This window comes from Solanum lycopersicum, chromosome 2, assembly GCF_036512215.1.
Source record: "Solanum lycopersicum chromosome 2, SLM_r2.1".
NCBI classification, from domain to species: Eukaryota; Viridiplantae; Streptophyta; class Magnoliopsida; order Solanales; family Solanaceae; genus Solanum; species Solanum lycopersicum.
In genome coordinates, this window is record NC_090801.1 from 58,650,751 (window position 1) to 58,673,741 (window position 22,991).

Here is a 22,991-nt window from a genome sequence, read left to right on the forward strand (position 1 = left end):
ATGTAAAAGTTATAAGTTATGGTGAATCCATATAGCTATATTATTACCATTTAATTTTGGCTATATATTTATTTTTGAATTGTTTAGTTCCATATTGCCACTTTTATTATCTTACGTAACACTAGCGTAAAAATATATCAATCAATGCATGCTTAGCTATTGATCTCGTAATTTTTTCCTTTATCCATTAATAATATTCAATATTCATTACCAAAGTGAAAAAAGATGACATGACTTGGGGGTCATTTTAGAATTTTCTATCAATTAAATAAAATTGAGAAAAGTTTATATAACAGACAACAATATGATGAAGTAACAAAATAATTACAATGTGGACTTGGTGAGTGAAAGGAAAAAGGAAAAGTAAAATTTCAATAGTTTTCTTAATTAGTGATGTACAACCAAAAGCGTTACTAATTAGTCACAGTTTGCTTCTTTGTATTGGTGACTTGAAATTAGTAACAACTTACAACTTTTGCCACCAAAATTGTCGAGTCATAATAATTGTATTACGATCACGCTTTTTTAATCTATTATTTTGATTTTTTTTTTTATTATATTGAAATGTTATATATAGATTCATCTCAAAATATTTGAGATTTTAGAAAATAAAGAAACATTCTTTTAAAGTCCACCCTCAATATTGTTTTCATTCAGTTGACTGAAAGTTTACTGTTAAAAATATTAAATATTTCTTAAAGAAAAATGCGAAAAAATTTATATGACAAGTAAAAATATGAACATAATACTTTCAAAAATTTCTTTAAGGAATATGAAGACAATCCAAACATTCAAGATTTCAATTATCATGCCCAAAGAGATTAGTGAAGATATCAATTATCATGCCCAAAGAGATTAGTGCATGATAATGATTATGATTATTATATTAATCCTATACTTTTTTAGGATAAGGTTTTGTGAATGGCTATTTTCCATATGGCAAATCTTATGGACAAAATATAATCATTAAAGTCAAAATTAGTCTGGTCTATATACCCTTCAAAGCAAGTTAAGGAAATTTGATAGCTTGATTGACTAAAAAAAAAATCAAAATTCTAGTATTAAACTTTATTTTTGATCTTTAATAATATTTCATTTGATCTCCCAAACTTCCTTATATAGCTAATCTTTTTTCAAAAAAAAAAAAAATCTAAAAAAGGTATCAACGGATATAATCTTAATATTTGCACACGGATGAAAACCAATTATATTTTTTAATGTTACTTAAATAAAAAAGGCCCCTTTGTTGTAGTTTACTTTGATAATTCTTATTTATTTTTCCATTATTAATCTTCTTTTTTTAACTTCTTTAAAATCATGATTTTTTTTCGATATTTATTGTCAATGTAAGTAATTTTCACCCTCTCACCAAGTGCACACCCCCATAGTATAGTTTTCAAAGGATAAAATAGTAATTTGACATGGGAAAATATCATTAAGAAAATCACAATTCAGAATTTCAACTTAATTACAAGAAGTAAATGAATTTCTTAATCCAAGCATAAAATATTACTGTACTAAATTTTGGATTATTTAACAAGCAATTTGAATGGTGCATAAGTAATCATTTTCACTTTTGTTTGTAAAAAAATCATCACCTCCTATAATTAGTGTTAGAGAAAAACTCTTAAATAGACCATTACCATAAGCGACAAATTTAAACAACATTATCAAAAATTGGTCAAGGGCAACATAATGATAAGATTAAGATAAGATTTACGCTAAAATATGATAATTAAGTGTAACAAAATGATGACACCACCAATTGCCATTTTTATTTTTTTTTCATTTGGTTGATTTCCAAAATGGCACGCACACGTGAGCCCTACACTTTCATTATTTATCTATTGGTAAAAGGAGATCAACTTTTTGCATTTTATAATGTTTTCATTCTTTTGTTTATGTCTTTTGTATAGAATATTCTAATTTCAATGTTAATTCAGTGTTAGATCTTTCACTTTGGATTTTCGTTGATGACGTAGTTTAAAAGATAAATTTATAAAGCTTCTTGGATCAAGATGGTTAATATGTGTTATGTACTTGAATTATAATAAGTATGATAATAAAATTAAATTTTTGCGGACAGAATATTAAAAGGATATATTGTGACACTCGTAATAAATAGTGAACAAATAACAGCGAATTAAAAAAAAGAAATTAATAAACTTCTATAGATTGATAAATTTCTAAAAAAAATGTATACAATACATGTCTTCGATGATTTTACGTTAGAATATAAAGTTTGACAAAATGAACTTGAATTGTGAGATTTAAATTTGAGGCTAATACTTTTAACTGTTTTTATAATACCCTATTCGGCTAAACATTTGAAAACTAGAAATGTTTATTTATTTTTAAAAATTAATTGGTTTTACTAGTCTCTTGGAAAATTAAGTGATATTGAGTGATAGTAAAAAAAAACAAACAGTTATTTCTTTAAAATACTTCAAAATCTTGAGAAATCAGAGATTATTGCCCTAATATTGACAAAATCAATTTTAAAAATTGATTACTCGAAATATAAATTATTAACCTCCAACAAATTACTCTTTAAAAGAAAAAGAGTGAAAGTTTGGTATGCAGATATGGTCAACAAATTTCAGTTTTAAATGCAAAATTATTTTATCCTCCATTTAATCGATTTCTTTATTTGAAAAATAGCAATTTTGTGATTAGTTCAAATATAGTTTGATAAAAAATATTATTTATAGTCATTTTTTTAAAATAAAAGTATCTTTAATTTTAAAATAAATATCATAGATAGTATACAAACAATCATGATAAGCATACAATTCTAGATTCATCAATCGACAATAAAGTTATACAATTTCAAATTTATACAGTAAGAAAAATCAAATAATAAAATTTTGCAAAATTGTAGACACGAAATAAAAATAATCAAAATTACAGCTATATCACCTATATTAACATTGTGCTCCTATGTCTGTAACTAGTCCACTTTTAAATTGACACACATATAAAGAAAATAACAATTAACAGAATAATTTACAACCTCTATATTCCTATTAATTGTGAAATGAGTAAATTAAAAGTTTCTATTCTATCTTTTTTAAAATGATTAATTAAAAATTTAAATAAAAATTAAAAAAAACTATCTACTAATTTATCAAAATAAATAAATAATTAAAAAATAACTTGAAAAAGGAAAAATAACGGAACACATGAGTAACCAATATGAAGTGTAACGCGCGTGGGCGTGGTGTAAAAACTTTATCCAAACGAAGGATAAATGCGGAAATAAATTTTCTACGGTTAAGTTAACCCGTATTTGTCCGGGTTAGTATTTGGCGTACTAAAGTAAAGTCCAAACAGTGATTTGCTGGCTGTAGCCCCCACCTACTTTTCTTTTTGGATCACATATTCAATATATATAGAGATATAATATCTCAATTCTCAAAAAGGTCATTTAACTTTGAAAATTTATTTGGTAAAATTATTAAATTTTATTTTGTATTAATAAAATTGCTCAATTTATATTTTTATATCAAAAAAATCATTTAACTAAATTTATCACTAAAAAAAACATTTGATATAGTAAAAAATTATTTATATGTCATAAATATAAACCCTATACATGAGTAAAAAAAATTTAAATTGTAAATAAACTTTTACGAACAAATTTAATTAATGAAATACATACTTTTATAATATTAAAGTATGTAAGCATTATGACACTATTATTATTATATTTCAAAAATAATAATATTTACACTAAATTGACTAATTAAAGAAAAAAAATTAACATTATAAAAAAAGATCAAGATTAATAAAGCCAAAATAATTTTAAGCTTCAATGAGTACAATAATATATAACACTATTTTTTTTTTTTATTTTTGAAAAAAAAATTACGAAACAAAAAAAAGACAAATTTTATTAGAGCATGTGTTTAATTTTTGCATTGTTAAAGAGAAAATGTCAGTTATAAATTTATAATATATTTAGAAAGTTAGTTGATGTCACAATTTTATTTTAGTACTCTTAATCTCTGACGAGTCCTAATAAGATTTGAGAATACGAATTTCATCGATAATTTATTTGTGCTAATTCTAAAAAACAGATACACTAGTGAACCAATAAATAGAACTCCGAATTATTTCTTTTTATTTAGTAATTAGTATATTAAGATAAAGAGTATTTGTTTCACTAAAGGAGTTTTTCATAAAAAAATTAAATTAATTTTCTTAATTTTATTTATTTTTAAGGTCTATTTTATATGAAACAAAAAAAATTAATAATAAATTTTGTTTAGTGATTTTACTAACACAAATTTCTAAGTTGAGTGATTTTATTGATATAAAAATTTTTAGTTGGGTGGTTTTTTTTATATAAAATAAATTTTAATGACTTTGCTAGATTAATTCATAAAGTTAAGTAATTTTTGTTGATATAAAAATATAAGTTGAGTCATTTTTTTGATACAAAACAAACTTTAATGACTTTACTAGATCAGTTCCTAAAATTGAGTGATCTTTTAAGATATCAACTCTCTCTCTCTCTCTCTCTATATATATATATACATATATATCCTTCAAATTATAAAAATCCTTCAAATTAATACAATAATATAAGCAATAATACATTAATTTGATGCGCGAAATACATTAATCGTTAAGTAAGATACATTACACTTTATACGTAATACACTAATATAATATACATTTTATACATGATACACTAACTTGATGCGTGAGATACATTAATCTAATACGCGAGACACATTAATTTAATGCGTGAAAATGTGAATTTTTGAGAATTTATAAAACTAATAGGAAATAATAATAATAAGATAACTTAAATATGATATTTCTATCATTTTTCTATATGTATATTAGAAAATCAAATTAATTGAAATTTATATTGAATAAATTCAAATTTATGTCGAACAAATTCAGATTCGCATCGAATAAATCTATACGGAAGGAAAAATGTTCCTTAATAATGATGAAATTCAAACATAAGATTTCTGATTAATAATTAAAAAAATATTTATAGCTTCACTATTACCAATTTAGTGGTCCCCACATACTCTAAATAATGAGTAATATGTTCCTTAGCAATTCAATTCAGTGAGCAGTGATGAAGGAAAAGTCATTGCCTTTTCTTTATTACTGTGAGACAACTATGTCCAGACTAGGGACAAGTTGACACAGCTACCCTTTTGGTATAAGTAATTATCAAAATTAGTACTTACAAATAAGTTATTTCTTTTGCCAAATTTAATATTTATGTGGACCACCTTAATTTTATGCTAAGGTTAAGGTCCTTTCCATACACATATTAAACCATTAATACAACTATAAATTCACGTAATCTCATAAATGAAATTTATAGAGTAATATACATGCAATATTTTTCCTATTTATGAATTTTAAAGATAAAAATATTATTTTCAATATAATCTTAATTCATATATAATTTATAAATGAGTGAGTTAGTTCAAAGTTTTAATGAATTAAAAATAATTTGATTATAATCCATCTTCGATGATAAATTCATATGTTCATGCATGCACTTCCTCCATGTAACTAAACTCTCTTTTTTATCTATTACATGTATGGATGTCAAAAGGGTGGATTTGGTTGAAATTGAAAATACTACAATGGGTTTAATAGAAATTGGGTTGGGTTTTTATCTGTCCAAGTTTACTTTAAACTCAAACGGACTAAAAAATGGGTTGGGTCTTGACCCGCCTAATTTAATCCGATTGATGTCAATGATTTAATATATTAATATTTAATTTTTATAATCACAATTTGAATTTCCGCTCAAGAATTTTTTGTTAAAAAAGTAACAAATAGATAGATAAATTCTAAAAGATGATAAATAATATTTTCAATATAGAAACATATCTTAATAAAAAGTTTTAAAACGGGTTGAAATTGGAGATTGAATTGGGGTCAATTGAGAATTCCCTTCAAATGGATTAAACTTGAGTTGGTTGATATTGAACTCAATTCAAATTATCTTGAGTTCAACCCTTAAAATTTTGAACGAATTACATATGCTTGGATTCATTTTTGACACCCCTAATTAGAGACCGTAAAATTTTTCAGTACAAATGAAAATGAATTGAACAATTTAAAAGGAACGTATTAATAAATTAATATGCATGAAATGCAAGAGTAATTTTAGTACTGGCATTGTGTTTGGTATAAGACAAAATAATTTCCTTGTAAATTAATTTCAGAGTTATTTGAAATGGGAGAAAATTAAATGATATATGTTACTTGTAATCGCAAGTACCCTTTCTCCTTCAGAAAGTATCTCAAATTTTATATAATTTGTATCACTAGCAATTTAATGTAAATATTGTTGTCATACTTTAATATTAAAAATTATTTACATACCCTATTCTGCACTTCCTACATTATCATATTTCATATGAAATTAATAACTTTTTTGCTCTTTACACTCGATCAAACAATATTTAACTTTTTTTTAAAAAAAAAATAAATATATCTACATAATAAAAACCTTATATTAGCATGTAATTAAATAAAAGAAACTTATATAATAAAAAACTTAGTGAATATTGATCTCTTATTATATACACTAACAAAGAATTAACAACCGGCAAAATTTTATAGCAAAACATTAAGAACCTTATACTAATCCTATTTAATTATAGATTAGCAATAAATTATAAAGAAACTCCAGCTATCTAGCCGAGATTTAGCAACGGATTAACTAGGAATTACTGACAAATTTAATAGCTAATTCCATATTTTCTTGTGGTGATATCGTCTAATAAAAATTAAGAATAACCAAATAACTATAAATGCTACACTCCTAGGTTAAATAGAGAGTTTAGACACACATTTCATTCACACCTACCACAGAGGCCAGCCCCAATCTGTGTTTGAGACATGTTAGCCATTATAGCTCACAAGAAAATAAGCGAATAATTGTACCATACTATACACTCATTATTAATTTTAATTTCTAGTAACCAAACTAGGGTCGACCAGTTGTAAATGAAATTAATGAACTAAAAATATCAATTAATCCTTTCGCCAAAAATTCGACAAGGACAAATTGACATCTGATTAATGGTTCTCCTAATCTGCAATTTTATACCACATAAATGTAATACAAGTATTTTATTTTCTCTATATAAAGTGGTGTACCAAAGATAATTTTGTTTTTCAATATTTTTATTTCGATTTTAAACGTAGTTTTATATTTATATCTTGTAGTTATTTTTGATGAAACGATATGAGATAAGGTATCCGACAATATATTATTTATCTCTCTTTTTTTTTCTACTTAGCCAAGCCAACATTGTTATAATGCTACAAAAAATTGGAATGATTGATGTTTACACACAACTTTATACATTCAATTAATGATATATAGACAAGAGACAATGTTAATTAGTAGTAGGTAAACTAATAATTTACATGAATTTATTTAAAATGTCAAATCTGCTTATATAACCAACATATATATTTTTAATAAGTTAACTTGTTTAATAGGAAATGGACATCGAAAAATGTATATTCTGCATGGGAATTTGCTAATTGTTGAGGAAATAGTCATTCTATTTGTCTCAATGAATAACTTAATAATAAAGTACCTTAAAATCAACAAAACAAAAAAAAAAGCCCCAATTATTTTTGCTTGATTTGGTTAAAACCAAAAAAGAAATGAATAAAATATTATTGTGTCTGGAAATATAGAGTCAAATTTGAAACCAAAAAAAAAATTAAATAATGTTAAACTGGACATGGTAGAGATTTGTTGATTAACAAGGGGACACATTAGACATCCCCCGAAAATACAGGGAGTCTTTTATACATTCCCCTTTACCCCCACCCCCTCAGAATGAGCAGTCATTATCTGTATGATTATTATACATACATACAGTATCTTATATGTATAGATACAAAATCATACTGTATCTATAGGCTATACATACATCTAATTATAGACAGTCATACTATTCGTCAGTTTCCCCCCACCCTAGACCCAGCAGTTGCAGCGCTGCTTTAGCAGCTGCTGCAATTTGCAGGTTCATCTATACGTACAACTTTTTTCTGTATGTTTATTTGTATCTATATATATATATATATATATATGTATATGTTGTGAGATGTGAAGGACACTCACATAAAGTGTGATTTGATATGTAGAGAAAAAGCATTTCACTTTTTAGAGAGAGAAAGAAGAGAGAGAAAGAGAGGTCATCTTCTTTATGCAATGCGGTGAGTGCGCAGTTGAACTAGCAAAAGGTACTATCTGTGTTAATTACTCACTTTATTATTATGTCTATGTATTTATAGTTTATACATACATATTTTTTTTTTTGTGTATATATATATATGTTTAGGAGTTCTGAGAATTTCTCTCTGTTTAATCTTAGGGTTTAAAGATGATGTGTGGACTTATTGATCTGAATACTGTGGATAACGATGATGCCGGAGAAGAAACGACGGCGCCGGTGTCATTGGATTCACCGGCGTCGTCGTCGGCGGCATCAGGAAGTTCGGATTTAACGTCGTCAACTACGCCAGCGGTGGCATCGGTGTGTATGGAGCTTTGGCATGCGTGTGCTGGACCGTTGATTTCGCTGCCGAAGAAAGGAAGTGCGGTTGTGTACCTGCCTCAAGGTCACTTGGAACATTTATCTGAGTACCCGTCCATAGCCTGTAATCTCCCTCCTCATGTGTTTTGTCGCGTTGTAGATGTGAAGCTACAAGTGAGTGTACTTCTCATCTGTTTACTGTAAATTTTGTTGAAAATTTGGGATCAATTGGTTGAACTGTTTGCCTGTGTAGCTTCCTCTTGTTAGTGTTATTCCAGAGAATTGTGAATATTTGTTTAGTTACCTGGCGTTTGGTTGCCGTATGTGTTCAATTTCAGGCAGATGCGGCTACTGATGAGGTCTATGCACAAGTCTCACTAGTTCCTGACAATCAGGTATTATGTGCTTCCATTGTTTTCTGATTTTGATGTGCTTTTCTAGCTGCTTAAATTTTGTCCCTTTAGGTATAATTTGGCAATAGAAGCATTGTCATTTGATTTTAGTCTGTTTTAACCATTGCTACTTGAAGCCAAAGTTCAAGCATTATTCAAGCTGGAAATAAAGAGAAGAGAATGAGGCAAATATGAATTATGTGGTTGTATAGGAAGGTGGTATTGTCATTAACTTTGATATGTCACTCTTATTAAAGTTTAGGCGGATGCAAGTTCTTGTTGATAAAGTAATGACTTATTGAAATGTTTGTGTATTATAATTTTATTTATGAACAAAATGTTCCGAAACTGTTGTTTTGTTGATTTCTTTTCATTGAGTTCATTGTAGTATTTTAAATTCCTTAGCAGATTGAGCAGAAATGGAAGGATGGAGACATTGATGCTGATATTGAAGAAGAGGAAATAGAAGGTGCTGGAAAATCAATAACACCACACATGTTCTGCAAAACTCTTACTGCATCGGATACCAGCACTCATGGTGGTTTCTCTGTCCCTCGGCGGGCAGCAGAAGATTGTTTTGCTCCCTTGGTAACACTTTCTTGAAGCTAACTTCAATTGTAAATAGTAGATGAGAGTGCTTAGATATCGTTGTATGGGTTTATACCATTTTAATATCCGACTTACAGGAGCACATTGTTATTACTGCAGGATTACAGACAACAGAGGCCCTCGCAGGAGCTGGTAGCCAAAGATCTACATGGTATAGAGTGGAAATTTCGGCATATCTATCGGGGTATGGAAAAATGCTACGGTTTGATACATGTGATTGAGAAAATGCTTTGTCTCGGTAGATGATGAATGAACTTTTTCTCACTGCAGGTCAGCCACGGCGGCATCTGCTCACTACAGGATGGAGTGCATTTGTAAACAAGAAGAAGCTTGTTTCTGGTGACGCTGTTCTTTTCTTGAGGTGTGAAAAGCTACATCTGGGAAGAAGTTAGCATTTTGTTATTTTATTTCTCATGTTCCCATTATTTCTGTAGGACTGGTGATGGAGAGCTTAGGTTAGGAGTGAGACGAGCTGCCCAAGCAAAAACATGTTCTAGTTATCTGGCTCCTTGTAGCAAACCGTTGAATGTTAGTGGCATTGTAGATGCTGTTAACGTTATATCTAGCAGAAATGCTTTCAACATTTGTTACAACCCAAGGTATTCAATCTCTGAAAAAGATCTTAGCTTATGCTATTCCAATGCTAGTTTATTCAGATGTTCTATTAATTTCTTTATGCATGTGATGGTGTCCTTTTCTTATACTTTCACCCGCTTGTATATTTACTGCAATTCAAAGCTTGATTTTCAAATGTTGTTCGACTGTCTGGATGTGAGTTGAAGTGCTACATGTGGATTGCAATGAGGGAAAACTATTTCTTCTTTGAGGTTTTAATCATTATCTTACCTCTTACTCTAAGCTAGAGTGCAGTCTAAAAACAATTGATTTTAGGGGGAACAGTAGAGTTTTCCATAAATAGACATGATACTGTTATATGATGAAAGTGGAGGATGCTGTCACTTAGATATGGGAGTTTGGGTACCCCTCTACTGCATTTGAATGCGCTGGGTTCTGCTCGCTTACAACTTCCATATGATGAATGTTTCTCTACAATTTAAATCAGTGACTTTTTCGGACAATGTACAAAGGATTACCATCAACACAATATTTGAAATGGAGTTCTTTATACTTTTCTATGAGATTGAGCTATTTATTGGCTTAGTTTGAGGTCCTATGAAGTCTCTGTAGCACCAGTATAATAAGTAGTTTGTTTTGATTTCTGAACTAAGTATGTTTACTCTGGTCTATTTTGTAAGCCATTGCTTTCTATCCTAGAATCTACTTGTCCATCACAGTCCATTTTCTCTTAGTCCTTTGTATCTTTTTGTTTCAGGGATAGCTCATCGGATTTCATTGTACCTTACCACAAATTCTCTAAGACTCTTGCACATCCCTTTTCAGCTGGAATGAGGTTTAAAATGCGTGTCGAAACAGAAGATGCAGCTGAGCAAAGGTTAGACTATACTTTTTTTTTTTTGTGCGCTTAGGCTTGGTTCAAGAAGTGGTCGTTTACACTTCTAGTGATTCAAAACACTGTACATCAATATCTGACGGGTATGTATCAGGTTCACTGGACTAGTTGTGGGAGTCAGCAATGTAGATCCAGTTCGATGGCCAGGTTCTAAATGGAGGTGCCTATTGGTATGCTTCCTGTCCTGCACTCCTTGTATTCTGATGGCATAAAGCTTAACCTAAATACACCACTTAAGTCTTAACATCTGGTTAAGTAATTGTAGATAGAGGACAAGTTCTTTTCTCACATAGGTTAAATGGTTGTTAGGTATGGGGGCTGATATTCTATTTGGTTGAGATAAATAGGACCTTGCTCATGTTACCTAGTTTCTGCTGTTTCATATATTGATAAAATGGAAGCAAGAATAGTCTGCATATGTAGATTTATTTTTCTAGGTAAGGGGTGTTTGCAGTTCGATTAGTAAGTTTGTTTTTTGATGTTTAAGTCGTTTTTCCGTTGCTTTGGTTACCGTTGGATTTTTCCACTTCTTAAATTATTTTTTGTTAGTCTTTTACTTTAATTCTGAAATACTCCCTCCGTTACTTTTACTCACCACTTATTCTTAAAATAGATTTGCATTTTTACTCGTCACTTTTGACATGTCAAGAAGAAACAATAGTTTTTTTTCCATGTTTTACCCTCAATATTAAATACTTATTTTCCAAATCATGTTCTAAGGCATCATTTAATAAGAAATAGTTTGGGTAAAATATTTATATTCCAAGTCTAACTGTGACAAGTAAAAGTGAACGAAGGATGTATAAGATAATATACATCTAAAGACGTTAGGTTGACCATATTCCAACATAATGCAACCAAATTCATTTTATGATTGATGAATACTTTCATTTATCAAAAGAAGTAGTTATAAAAAATGAAGAAAAGATCTTTCTATAACTGTAGTATTTGTTATCACTTGTGAAAATCTGGAGACTAGGTCTGGATATGCTCACATAGCTGCAAAATGTGATAATGTTCTCACAAGTGTTTTGCAACTTTTTTCAACTTATGAATTTCCTTTATGAAGTGTCTGGTGGAATGATTTCACGAATAAATGTGAAACCTTTTTTTAAAACTGCCAAGTTTATTTTATACTTGCAAACAGTACAGCACATGATTTGTTGTTTCAGAGTTTTTGTATTCATTTGTCAATATAATTACAACTACGGAAAATTCATGCAGAAGTATCTCAACATTGAAATTACTACTGATACTTTTTAGGACTATGTTTTTGATCACTTCTAGGTAAGTTCACTTTAATTTATTGAGGTGACTTACATGTGTATAATTCTCCCCTTGGAATGTAATGTAACAGTCAGTTCTGCTTTCTTCATCCTTTATTAGTTGGCTAATGCAACCCCCCTCCGTTTTTTGACCAAACAAAGTGTTGATTTAGTTAGGCATCTTTAATAGTGGTTCTAATCTGAACAGTTGTTTTTCTGATGTCTCTAGAAACTTATTTTTGCTCTATTAATGTGTTACTGAATGGATAATTCAGGTCAGATGGGATGATCTTGATGTTTCTAGACATAATAGGGTTTCACCATGGGAGATTGAGCCATCTGGTTCAGCTCCTGTGCCCAGCAGCTTGGTGATGCCTTCTGCTAAGAGGACCAGGGTTGGCTTCCCTATTTCAAAGGCAGATTTTCCAATTCCTAGAGGTTTCCCTGCATTCCCTCTCTCTCTCTTGAGGGCACACACAACACAACACATGCATATAGAGACGCACTCACACATCTCATTTCTGCTTGAATTCTGTAGTAGTATGATGCTTCTGCAATGTTAATAACTAGTCTGTGCCTTCATTTCTGACAGAAGGAATTGCAGTATCAGACTTTGGGGAACCTTCTAGGTTCCAGAAGGTCTTGCAAGGTCAAGAAATTTTGAGGATGCATGCTCCTTATGGCGGACTTGATGCTCGGAGTCCTCGTCCAGCAGGCACAAGATGCTTTCCTGGTTTTCCTAGTTCTGGGATATCTAGAATGGGAAACAGCATCAGACCCCTGTTTGGTGACACTGACAAGTCCCATGAAAGCATTGGCTTTAGTGAATCTCTTCGATTCAATAAGGTCTTGCAAGGTCAAGAAATTTTTACAAGCCCTCCTTATGGGAGAGCTCAAGCTGGTATCCAAATGCAGGAGAAAAGTAGGACCGGTATTTTTGTCGGTATTCAGGTTCCAAACCATGGAAACAGGTGGCCTGCTCCAAATCAGGATAATAACACTCCTTGCAAGCCAATTAATCCTGTCTCAGCATCATCACCGCCTTCTGCACTCAATTTTCAGCATCCGAGCCCTCCAGCATCAAAGTTCCAGGCTATGTTCAATCATAAACATGATCTTGTTAACCAGGCTTCGTTAGATCTGTCTGAGAACTGTTGTAGGTATCCGTATCTCTCATCTGGTTCACATACCGAGGACATCAGTCAGAAGGAAGGTACTCAAGGAATCAGCTCGTTTGGTTTCTTAAAGGAGCAAAAGCAAACAGGACTTTCATATCTTTCTCTTGGGACACAGTCGTCATTCAAAGGCAATCAAAACTTAGTTTCCACTTGTAAAACTGGTTGCAGGATCTTTGGGTTCCCCTTGACCGAGAGTAAAATAAGTGCAACTAGAGCGGATACTCCCTCTGAAGCTGTATACTCACATGGTCTAGAAACTACATTTCTCCCTTCCAGTGATGGAAAGTTGCAGCCGGGGCCACCATTGATGACTAACGTTGTGGGGACAAATTTTACCAAAGTAAATGACCTCTATGCAGCAAGAGATGTGCTTCTTGATATTGCTCTGTAGCAGGTGTTTGTTGTGAGGTTGTGCTAGAATATGTAGACTGAAGGATGTGTGTGCAGCATTATTGATTATTAGCTTTTAGTTGGCGTTGTAATCTTCTGGCTGTTGAGTGCGCAAGCATTTGGTTGCCAGTAGAATGCTTATCCAGAGATGAGAATTGAGAGTTATTAATGAAGATTGATACCGTTGAGGAACGTATGTTCTTGTAAGTACCTGCACTACAAATTTCACTGATCTACTTTCATATATTTTCAATGCATAATTTCATGAAAGTTTCAATAAATAATTACTTTTTGTTTATCGGGGGAGCACAGCTGTAGATTACCTGAAGTTTAACTTTTGATTGAATACTAAAGATTCACTCTATGAGAAGAAATTTAACTCTGTTTTCAATGAGATTCTGTTTGAATACTCTCTGACCCAGTTTGGTTTTCCAGCACTCTTTAGCAGTTGCTTGGTTTCAGTTCCTTAATTTTTCTTTTGATAACATGGGTTCAGAGCATGACTTTATGGTTGTTTCACATTGCAGGAAAATTTGGTGTATATGTTCCTGTGACGCTGATGTACTATGTAACAATTGGAAGCTGTGTTTGCTGCATCAAAGATGTCTGTATGATAGTTGTACTCTACTTGAGATGACTTCTGTATTTGTATATTTACCTAGTCTAGATTTGCTGTGAACTAACTCGAGCTCCTATAAATCGGTAAGTTTGTTGTAGGAGCTCTCGTCTCAGGAACACAATACTGTACTGAATTTTGTAAGGAATTGTCATGTATATTCCTGCAATTAAACAAGCTTAACATAGTTTCCTGTTTGTTATTTGATAATCCTGCATCCCTTGATTTTCTCTACTGTATTTATTATACGTTGCATTTGAGGTTTGTTACGTAAAATTCGTGTGGCACCAAAAGATTGACCTCAGAAAAATAATATAATAGGCTTGAAAAAGTCGAGGAGTTGGTGTCTGATACTCTTTTAATATTCTTTACTGCGCTTGCTACCGTTGGTCTTTGCAAATGTTCATTTGCATGTCACAGAAAACGAGACCGAGAATATTGTACAACTTCTCAACAACGTCATGGCCTTCGTATATTATTTGGTTTTGACCAAAACCTAACCATTTTTTCAACTCAATTGCCATAATACTGACATTTTCTCTCTTTCATTAAATTCCTAAATAAAGAGAGATCTTTACCCCTGAGAAAATCAGACACATCATATATTATATGGCAGGTTCAAACAACAGTAGAGTCATAACTCTTGTGACAACACCAACATGGGCTATTGCTGTTGTGTGTTTCATTTTAATTACTATTTCCATTCTTATAGAACATGTCCTTCATCTCTTAGCTAAGGTATGTTTGTATTTTTGCATGAGACTGTTTTCGGATTTATAACCCGACAACAACACTTACTATTCCTGACAAACTTCAAATTTTGATTGTTAACCTTGTACTACTTCAACAAGAAGAGGAGGAAGTCTTTGATTCAAGCACTAAACAATATCAAATCAGGTACTACTAATTGAATATATAATTGGTTTTAGCTAGCTAGCTGGTTGCTTGACTTTTGTATATATAAAATTTTTGTTTCAAGAGTTGATGCTTTTGGGATTTATCTCTTTATTGCTGAATGTTCTCCAAAAGCCTATTGCCAAAATTTGTATTCCAAAGGGTGCTGCTCAGACTTTTCTTCCTTGCCAAAGCTTCACAACTGATGATGTTGAGGAGGAGTCAAACTGTGAACAACAGGTCTTTTTTTTTATTAATTAGCTGCTTTTCTCATCGCGAATCAACAGGAAATTTTTGTTGTGAAACATGATTTTCCTACACTATTTCCACCGAACTAGCTCACTTGAAAAACAAATTCTTATTGAAATATTTGTGTAAACATTTTTCAAAGGGAAAATAGTGATTATTTTAGTAATATTTTATGTGTTTTCAGGGAAAGAAATCTTTAATGTCAAGAGCAGCTTCAGCTTTTAATATTTGCTCTTGCTTTCTTTCATATTCTTTCTTGCATCCTCACCTTCAGCCTTGGAACACGTAAGGTAATTAATTAAACTTTAGTTGTGTAGTAAAATCACCTTTACTTATTTTGTGATTGTTTAAAGTGATTTTTCATTGCAAAAATTTCTAAAATACACTACTACATATATTATCACCATTTTGATAACTATGTAGAGAATAATCAAATCCCAAACCAACAGTAACAAAGAAGTAGGGAAATCGAAATCGAAGTCTTATATTTGAAACATTATTATTTTTGCTAGTGATTGTCAGTCTTGTAGACAATTTGTCAACTATTGAATACGTAGCTTGAGTTGGACATTGATCATATGTATGTTAATTTTTACTAAATTTTTTTTGGTAAATGGTCAGATGGAAATTTTGGGAGGCAGAAACAACAACCTTAGATTATCAATTTTCACATGGTAAGCTGTCACATCCTCCTGTGGTAAATAATTAATATTTTAGGTTTGGACAAGGAAAACACTTATTCTAAAAAATTAACAGGGGTTATGAAATGTGGCAAGGGCAATTTAGAAATAAAGAATTAAATATCTTTTTTACGTAAAATATTAATTATTTAGAATTATTCCTTTCATTCCTATTTACTTGTCGTTTTTATCAAAAATTGTCATTTCACATAATCAATGCATAAATGACATTAAGCATTCCATTTTACCTATTAGCCTTGAAAGTATATACCGTTGACCAATATAAAAAGACTTATTTAGCAAGTAATTCATGTTCATTTGTTAAATTAATTAATCAAAGTAAATTAATTCATGTTTATTTATTGAAAACTTGAATTCAAATGAATACTACTAAATAAGGATATAATGATAAACTAATATGGTTACTTAATTGAGAGGGGTGAAGCCTAAATTATTATATATCAAGTATTAAAATCATTATAATCTCACAATCTTAGCAACATATTATCTTGTTCATAAATATAGAAAAAATAAGTTTTTTTTCTATTTATTTTTTTACGTAGGATCTTCTCTTTTTTTTCCGTTTATATAATATTTTTATTGTAATCTTTTGTTAACAACATATTAATCCGTGATTAATAAATTACCTAGAGATAATCAAACTATTTGAACAAACTAATTTCAATTTTATAATAAGATTACGAATATGGTGATACCAATACATACGGTAGATTAATTATAGTTTCTATACTTCTATTCAGTTAATTATTCTTTTAAATTAGATAAAAATGAGTTAATTATTCTTTTAAATTAGATAAAAAAAATTATTTAAAAGAAAATTAAAAATAACCTTACGTATAAAAGAAATTTAGAAAGAGATTTTCCCCCCTATATTTATGGACAAGATAATATGTTGCTAAGAAGGTAATATTAAAATAATTTTTAATATTTAATATATAATGTATTTATTAATTAAATCATGGTTAGAGATTTACTTTGAACATTAAATCTTAACTATTTATTTTAACTTATGCCATGTGTCATTAATCCAAATAGGAACTTAGAGAAAAAAATAGAGAGGAATCAAATCCATTTATAAGTGATTAGAAATAATTAAAAAAGAAAAAGTACACGAATAATTAGAAACCGGAGAGTAACAACTAAACATCAATTATTCATGTCGTCTATCTATACTGTAGGGACATTTATTTCTTGTCTCAACTAAACACATTATTATATGAACAATTATTATGTCCCAAGATATAGGCTTAATAAGGAAAATGTTTCATGAAAAAAAAAGATGCAAGTTAGCTGTACCATAAACGAATATTTCTTTTTATATGTCCACGTTTATTTGATATTAATTTTTATCATATTGATATGCAAAAAATTATAGTTATAGTACTTTTTGTATATAGTTTTTAAATGTCTAAATTTTTTGTTTAAAATATCGAATTAATGTAATTTAATTTAACTTTGAAAATTACTTAACTATTTAACTTTCAAAAAGTACAACATGACAATTAAGAACGGACAGAAAGGGTTTTACTAAACAAATTTTAATCTATTATAGTATGTTTCTTCATAATTTTTTTAATCGTACATATTATATAGAGAGTAGACTTATTTATAAGGTAATTTGTAATTAAATTTCAATGATATGATTATCTAAATATGTACATAGAAATTTAACACTCTGAACTTTCAACATATATAATAATGACAATTTCAAACAAAGACGTGAGGGTGTTTTTTTTCTTCTTTCATGTTTGGTTTAGTTCGTTTAAACATTTCTTTTCATTTTGATTATTTTTTTAATTTCAACTTTTTATATATGTTTAGGATTTTAGCATATTTGAATATATCTTTAATTTATGATTATAAATTCGAAAAATCTCTTTTCTTTCATAAACTCCATATCAAAATCATAATATACAAATTGAAACAAAAGAAATCACAATTTTCTATATTGATAATAAACAAAATCTTCCACTTTTTAATTGGTGTCTAATTATTTAATGTTTTTTTATAGATCCAAGGAGGTTTCAACTAATTCATCAAACATCATTCGGAAAGAGGCATCTCAATTTTTGGAGTGAACACCGCTTTCTACGTTTCCCAGTACGTAACTAACTTAATTTTGTCTGCTCTGATATTATGTTAAAGTGTGTAATTATCTTATTTAAAAATTTAAATATTTAAAAATAACATTTTAATTATTTAATTATATTTTCAACCGTTCTTTTTACTTTTTTGTGCTAGCCAGGTTTGTTTGTTGAGGCAATTTTATGGATCAGTATATAAAGTAGACTACTTAACTCTCCGGCATGGATTCATAATGGTATTTACAAAACCTTTTTTTTCTTTTTTAATGTATGATGAATTAATTACAATATGTGAGATTAAGGCATATACTTACTTCTCTTTAATTTTTATTTATTAGGCACATTTTGCTGAAGGAACAGAGTTTGATTTTCACAAGTATATAAGAAGAGCTTTAGATAAAGATTTTCAAGTTGTCGTGGCAATTAGGTAACGTTATTATATATGTGGAAAAATGCATTTTTCATAATTTAATTAAGTAGCTAATTACATTTTTTTTGTTGTTGTTGATGCAGCCCATGGATTTGGACCTTTTCTATGCTCTTCATATTCTTCAATGCAAATGGTAAATATTGTAACAACTGTCACAAAATTGTCACCAAAATTTATTAGTATATTATTAATTTTCATTTGTTTATTTTTGTAGTGTTCCATAGCACCTATTGGCTTCCTTTCATTCCTCTAGCGGTAAGCAAATTTTATTCAAAGGAAAAAAAAATATTTATAAATGAAAATTATCAGTGTCGAGATCTTAGTAAGCTCAATTGATTGACTATCTGAATTTCACATTATTTAAAGATTTGACTCTCCACCTTGTAATTTGCTTCCCTAATAAATACCCTTCCGATCCCTACTTACCCTTTATGTAATTAAAAATTAGTGATTAGATATATATAGGGATAAGGCATTAGTACAAGTAAACTATGATTGATATCTTAACTTAGTTCGGATTCTATTATCTTTTGAACTCAATTTTTCTATATTTGTATACACCTTTTGTGCTGACGTGACATATTTAATCAGATAAAGTTGGCTTATCCCTTAACATGTATTGTCTTTTTCCTATGAAATAAACACAGATGTTAGTGGCTGTTGGAACAAAATTACAAGGCATAATCACAAAAATGTGTTTGGATAGCAATTATAAGTCAAGTGTTATTAGAGGAAATTTAGTGGTTAAACCTGAAGATCAATTCTTTTGGTTTGGAAAACCCAAACTTCTTCTTCTTCTCATGCATTTCATCCTCTTTCAGGTACTACTATTTTAATTTTCACCTCTTTATTATTCAATTCTATATTTATATACTTATTCATTTCAATTCGTTATTTTTCGAAAAAAAAAATCTTCAGAACTCGTTTCAGTTGGCATTTTTTGCATGGACAACGGTAAGCGTTATGATTTTATGTTATTTATATAAGCTATTGAATCCCCTTGATATATATGAATTGAAGATCGAACTTACTTATCAAATATTATTTCAACAAATATCAAACTTAATTAGCATTTTAAATAAGATTCTTAACTAACTTGTTGTTTTTAATTGTTAGTTGAACAGTACAATTATGGGTTAAATTCTTGCTTCCACCATAAAACAGTAGATATTGTGACAAGGCTTGTTATGGGAGTGCTTGTTCATTTTCTTTGTGGATATGTCATATTGCCTTTATATGCTCTCCTTACTCAGGTTCATACATATATACTATTATAAAATAATATTTTTTTTGATTCGATTTGATTTGATTTAATTTAATGGTATACACCTATTTCTTTTTTTAACAGATGGGAACCAAAATTAAAAGTAGTGTTTTGACTGATGAAATGATTAGTAGGCTAAAAAGATGGCAAGAAAAAGCAAAGAGGAAATTGGCTAAAAGAAGCAATTACTTGTTAGCACAAAATTTATTATCTTTAAATATTTCACCATCTTTTGAAACTTCATTGGATGTTACATATTTATCAACCGATACTGAAAATGATGGAGAAATTGTAGATGATCAGAGACAAATTCAGCAACACACAGAATTTGGATCTTTTGGTGGATTTCACTTGAGTAAATCTAGAGCAGCACAACATTAGAATGTTTATAGTGTTACTTTTTAAAGGTAAATTTAAAATTTAAAGTATATATATATGTTTAGAATGAACGCAATCTTATTATTTGTAAACAATCTATTATCAAGCGACAACCATAATAGTATGGAGGGAAAGTGATCTTATTATTTTTAGTATCTAATGATAAAACATATAACATATAAAATATATTTATGATTGATTAGATTCCTCGCAAGTGAATTTGGACTACATATCACTTAATTTTTTTTTTATGGGTCGAACTGAGTTGAACTTATAAAATGAGCTTTTATTAATAAATAGGTAGGTAAATAACTCATCCAAACGTGAATGTTTTGAGTTTGATGTTGTCGTCCCTAATTTCAGTTTATCTGAAACACTTTTCTTATTAGTATGTTTTAAAACGAATGACATTTTTTTTAATTATTAAGAACAATTAACTTTAGAATTTTCCTTTTAATGAAATGATTTTTATAGAAATAATGAAGCTAATATGTTAGATCATTATTTATCATTATTATTATAATCTTGGTAGTTAATCAAATAATGACAGAGAAAATATATTGAGTTACACTAACTTCTTATACATAGTATATAATCATTGTTGAAAGGTAATTTTAAACATAATTTAGAATGAAAAATAGATGACTGAATTTTAATCGTAGTGTGTTTTTCGCGTATAGGCTCGGACTGGTATAAAAATTCATATTAAAATCAAACCATAAGAACCAAATTAATTATATTTACGTATAAGGATATCAAATTACTTAATTCAAAAAAAAAAAGAAAAATCATCACAAAAACTCTTTTATTTATTTTCTATTATAGCAAGCAATTGCGTAAGTATACATATATAGTTAAAGAAACACCATAAATGAAAAATGAGGAAGTCAAACTGAATTAAAAGTAGTTAGTTACTAAGTAAGATTATATGAATTCGATTACGCCATTTATTACTTGTTACTTGTAACGCCTCTATATATTTCACTTTTTTTTTTTAATTTTTACATTACTCACTCACTACCTTTTGATATCATGCATAGAACAACTTCCCACCGAAGCGAAGGTGGATCTAGTAGATCCACTCATCGCAAATCACCATCATCACCACCACCTCCTCCCAGTGATCCAAGCAAAAGAAATGTGAGAAAAACGGGGATTTTAAAGGTGGTGGCGGAGAATCCACTTGTAATAGTGGCCGTGCGTGGATGCTTCATGTGTGTGACTGTGAATGGTTTGGTGCAAAGACTGGGTGTAAATCCAAAGATCGTAGAGGTAGAGGAGGTGAAGAAAATCGCGATTTTAGTGAAGCTATCGAAGATTGAGGGAAGCGACGGAGGACCGTGGGAATTGCCGGCGGTGTATGTTGGTGGGAAGCTGTTGGGAGGTGTTGATAAAGTAATGGAGGCTCATGTTAAGGGTGAACTTGTTCCCATGCTTAGGGCAGCTGGAGCCTTATGGCTTTGAAAATTTCTATTTTCTTTTTGTGGACAAGTGGCAATTCAAATGTACTTGCTTACAACTTATGTGGTAGTGATATTTTTATGTAAGAAAATCAAAAGCCCTAATTTTACTGATTTTCGTATCATCAATAATATAAAATAAAATGGTAATGCAATATAAACATCTTTGTATTGAACTAAAATTCATCCAAAGAAATTAGATATCTGTAGTTTCAAATTTGTGAATCTAGCTGACTCCGTTAGGGTTTGTGGGCTATTAGAGGTGCTTTTATTTGAGATCCAGACCTAATAACCATTTATTAAAAAATAGTAGGAGGTAGAAGAATGGTTATGAAAATATTATGTCAAAGTTTAGGCTTTCTGATCCTTTTTATCTCCTTTCTATGGTCTTGTATTTTATCCCTTTCTGGTTACTTTGTTTCGTTTAAATATACTTAAAGTTTCTTTATTTTTATGTATACTATAGTAGTGGCGTAGCCAAAAATTTCACAAAGGATATCTAGAAATTATACACGAATACATTTTTTTTTTGACTGAATGAGTGCAAAGCAAATTTTAAAAATTAAACTATGTAATATACAAGAATTTTTTTGAAAAAAAATGTAAATTCATGAAAAATTTGAACAAAAAGAGGAAAAAGATAAAAGGCGCTCTAGAAATTTTAAAAATTTAATTACATAATATACATGAATTTTTTGAATGTAATGTACATGAAAAAAAAGGAAATAGTTTGAAGTAGAAATTTTAAAAATTAAACTACCTAATATACAAGATCTTTTTGAAAAAAAGTATGTTAATACATGAAAAAAATTGGGAAAAAAAAGGAAAAAGATGAAAGGTGCCCTAGAAATTTTAAAAATTTAACCACGTAATATACATGAAAGCTTTTGAAAAATTAAACGTAGTATACATGAAAAATTTTAATAAAAGAGAGGCTTAAAGTTGTTGTTAGCGAGATTTGAACTCACGAACTCATAAAAGCTTGGCTCTTTCAAGACACCTTAAATCACTAAGCTAAAACACCGTATTTATGTTAAGGGTGTCCAAAATACGTTATTTAACTA

The 22,991-nt window shown here is 29.5% G+C and overlaps 2 protein-coding genes and 1 pseudogene across 3 annotated transcripts; all 3 read left to right on the top strand.

Annotated features, from left to right (window-relative positions):
* The first annotated feature begins 7,795 nt into the window (after positions 1 to 7,795).
* ARF3 (auxin response factor 3) lies at positions 7,796 to 14,677 on the top strand. 2 transcript variants are annotated; one of them, XM_010317585.4, is made up of 12 exons: positions 7,796 to 8,253; positions 8,385 to 8,720; positions 8,885 to 8,941; positions 9,347 to 9,526; positions 9,647 to 9,731; positions 9,818 to 9,908; positions 9,982 to 10,146; positions 10,881 to 11,000; positions 11,113 to 11,188; positions 12,559 to 12,721; positions 12,876 to 14,054; positions 14,379 to 14,677. In XM_010317585.4, the coding sequence occupies exons 2-11, from the start codon at positions 8,394 to 8,396 to the stop codon at positions 13,850 to 13,852; spliced, it is 2,241 nt and encodes a 746-aa protein (XP_010315887.1). In that variant the 5' UTR covers positions 7,796 to 8,253; positions 8,385 to 8,393; the 3' UTR covers positions 13,853 to 14,054; positions 14,379 to 14,677.
* A 294-nt stretch (positions 14,678 to 14,971) lies between these two features.
* LOC101264392 (MLO-like protein 12) lies at positions 14,972 to 20,613 on the top strand (annotated as a pseudogene).
* An 886-nt stretch (positions 20,614 to 21,499) lies between these two features.
* On the top strand, positions 21,500 to 21,931 carry LOC101249707 (glutaredoxin-C1-like). The gene has a single exon (XM_004233792.1). The coding sequence runs from the start codon at positions 21,500 to 21,502 to the stop codon at positions 21,929 to 21,931; it is 432 nt and encodes a 143-aa protein (XP_004233840.1).
* Positions 21,932 to 22,991: the final 1,060 nt, after the last annotated feature.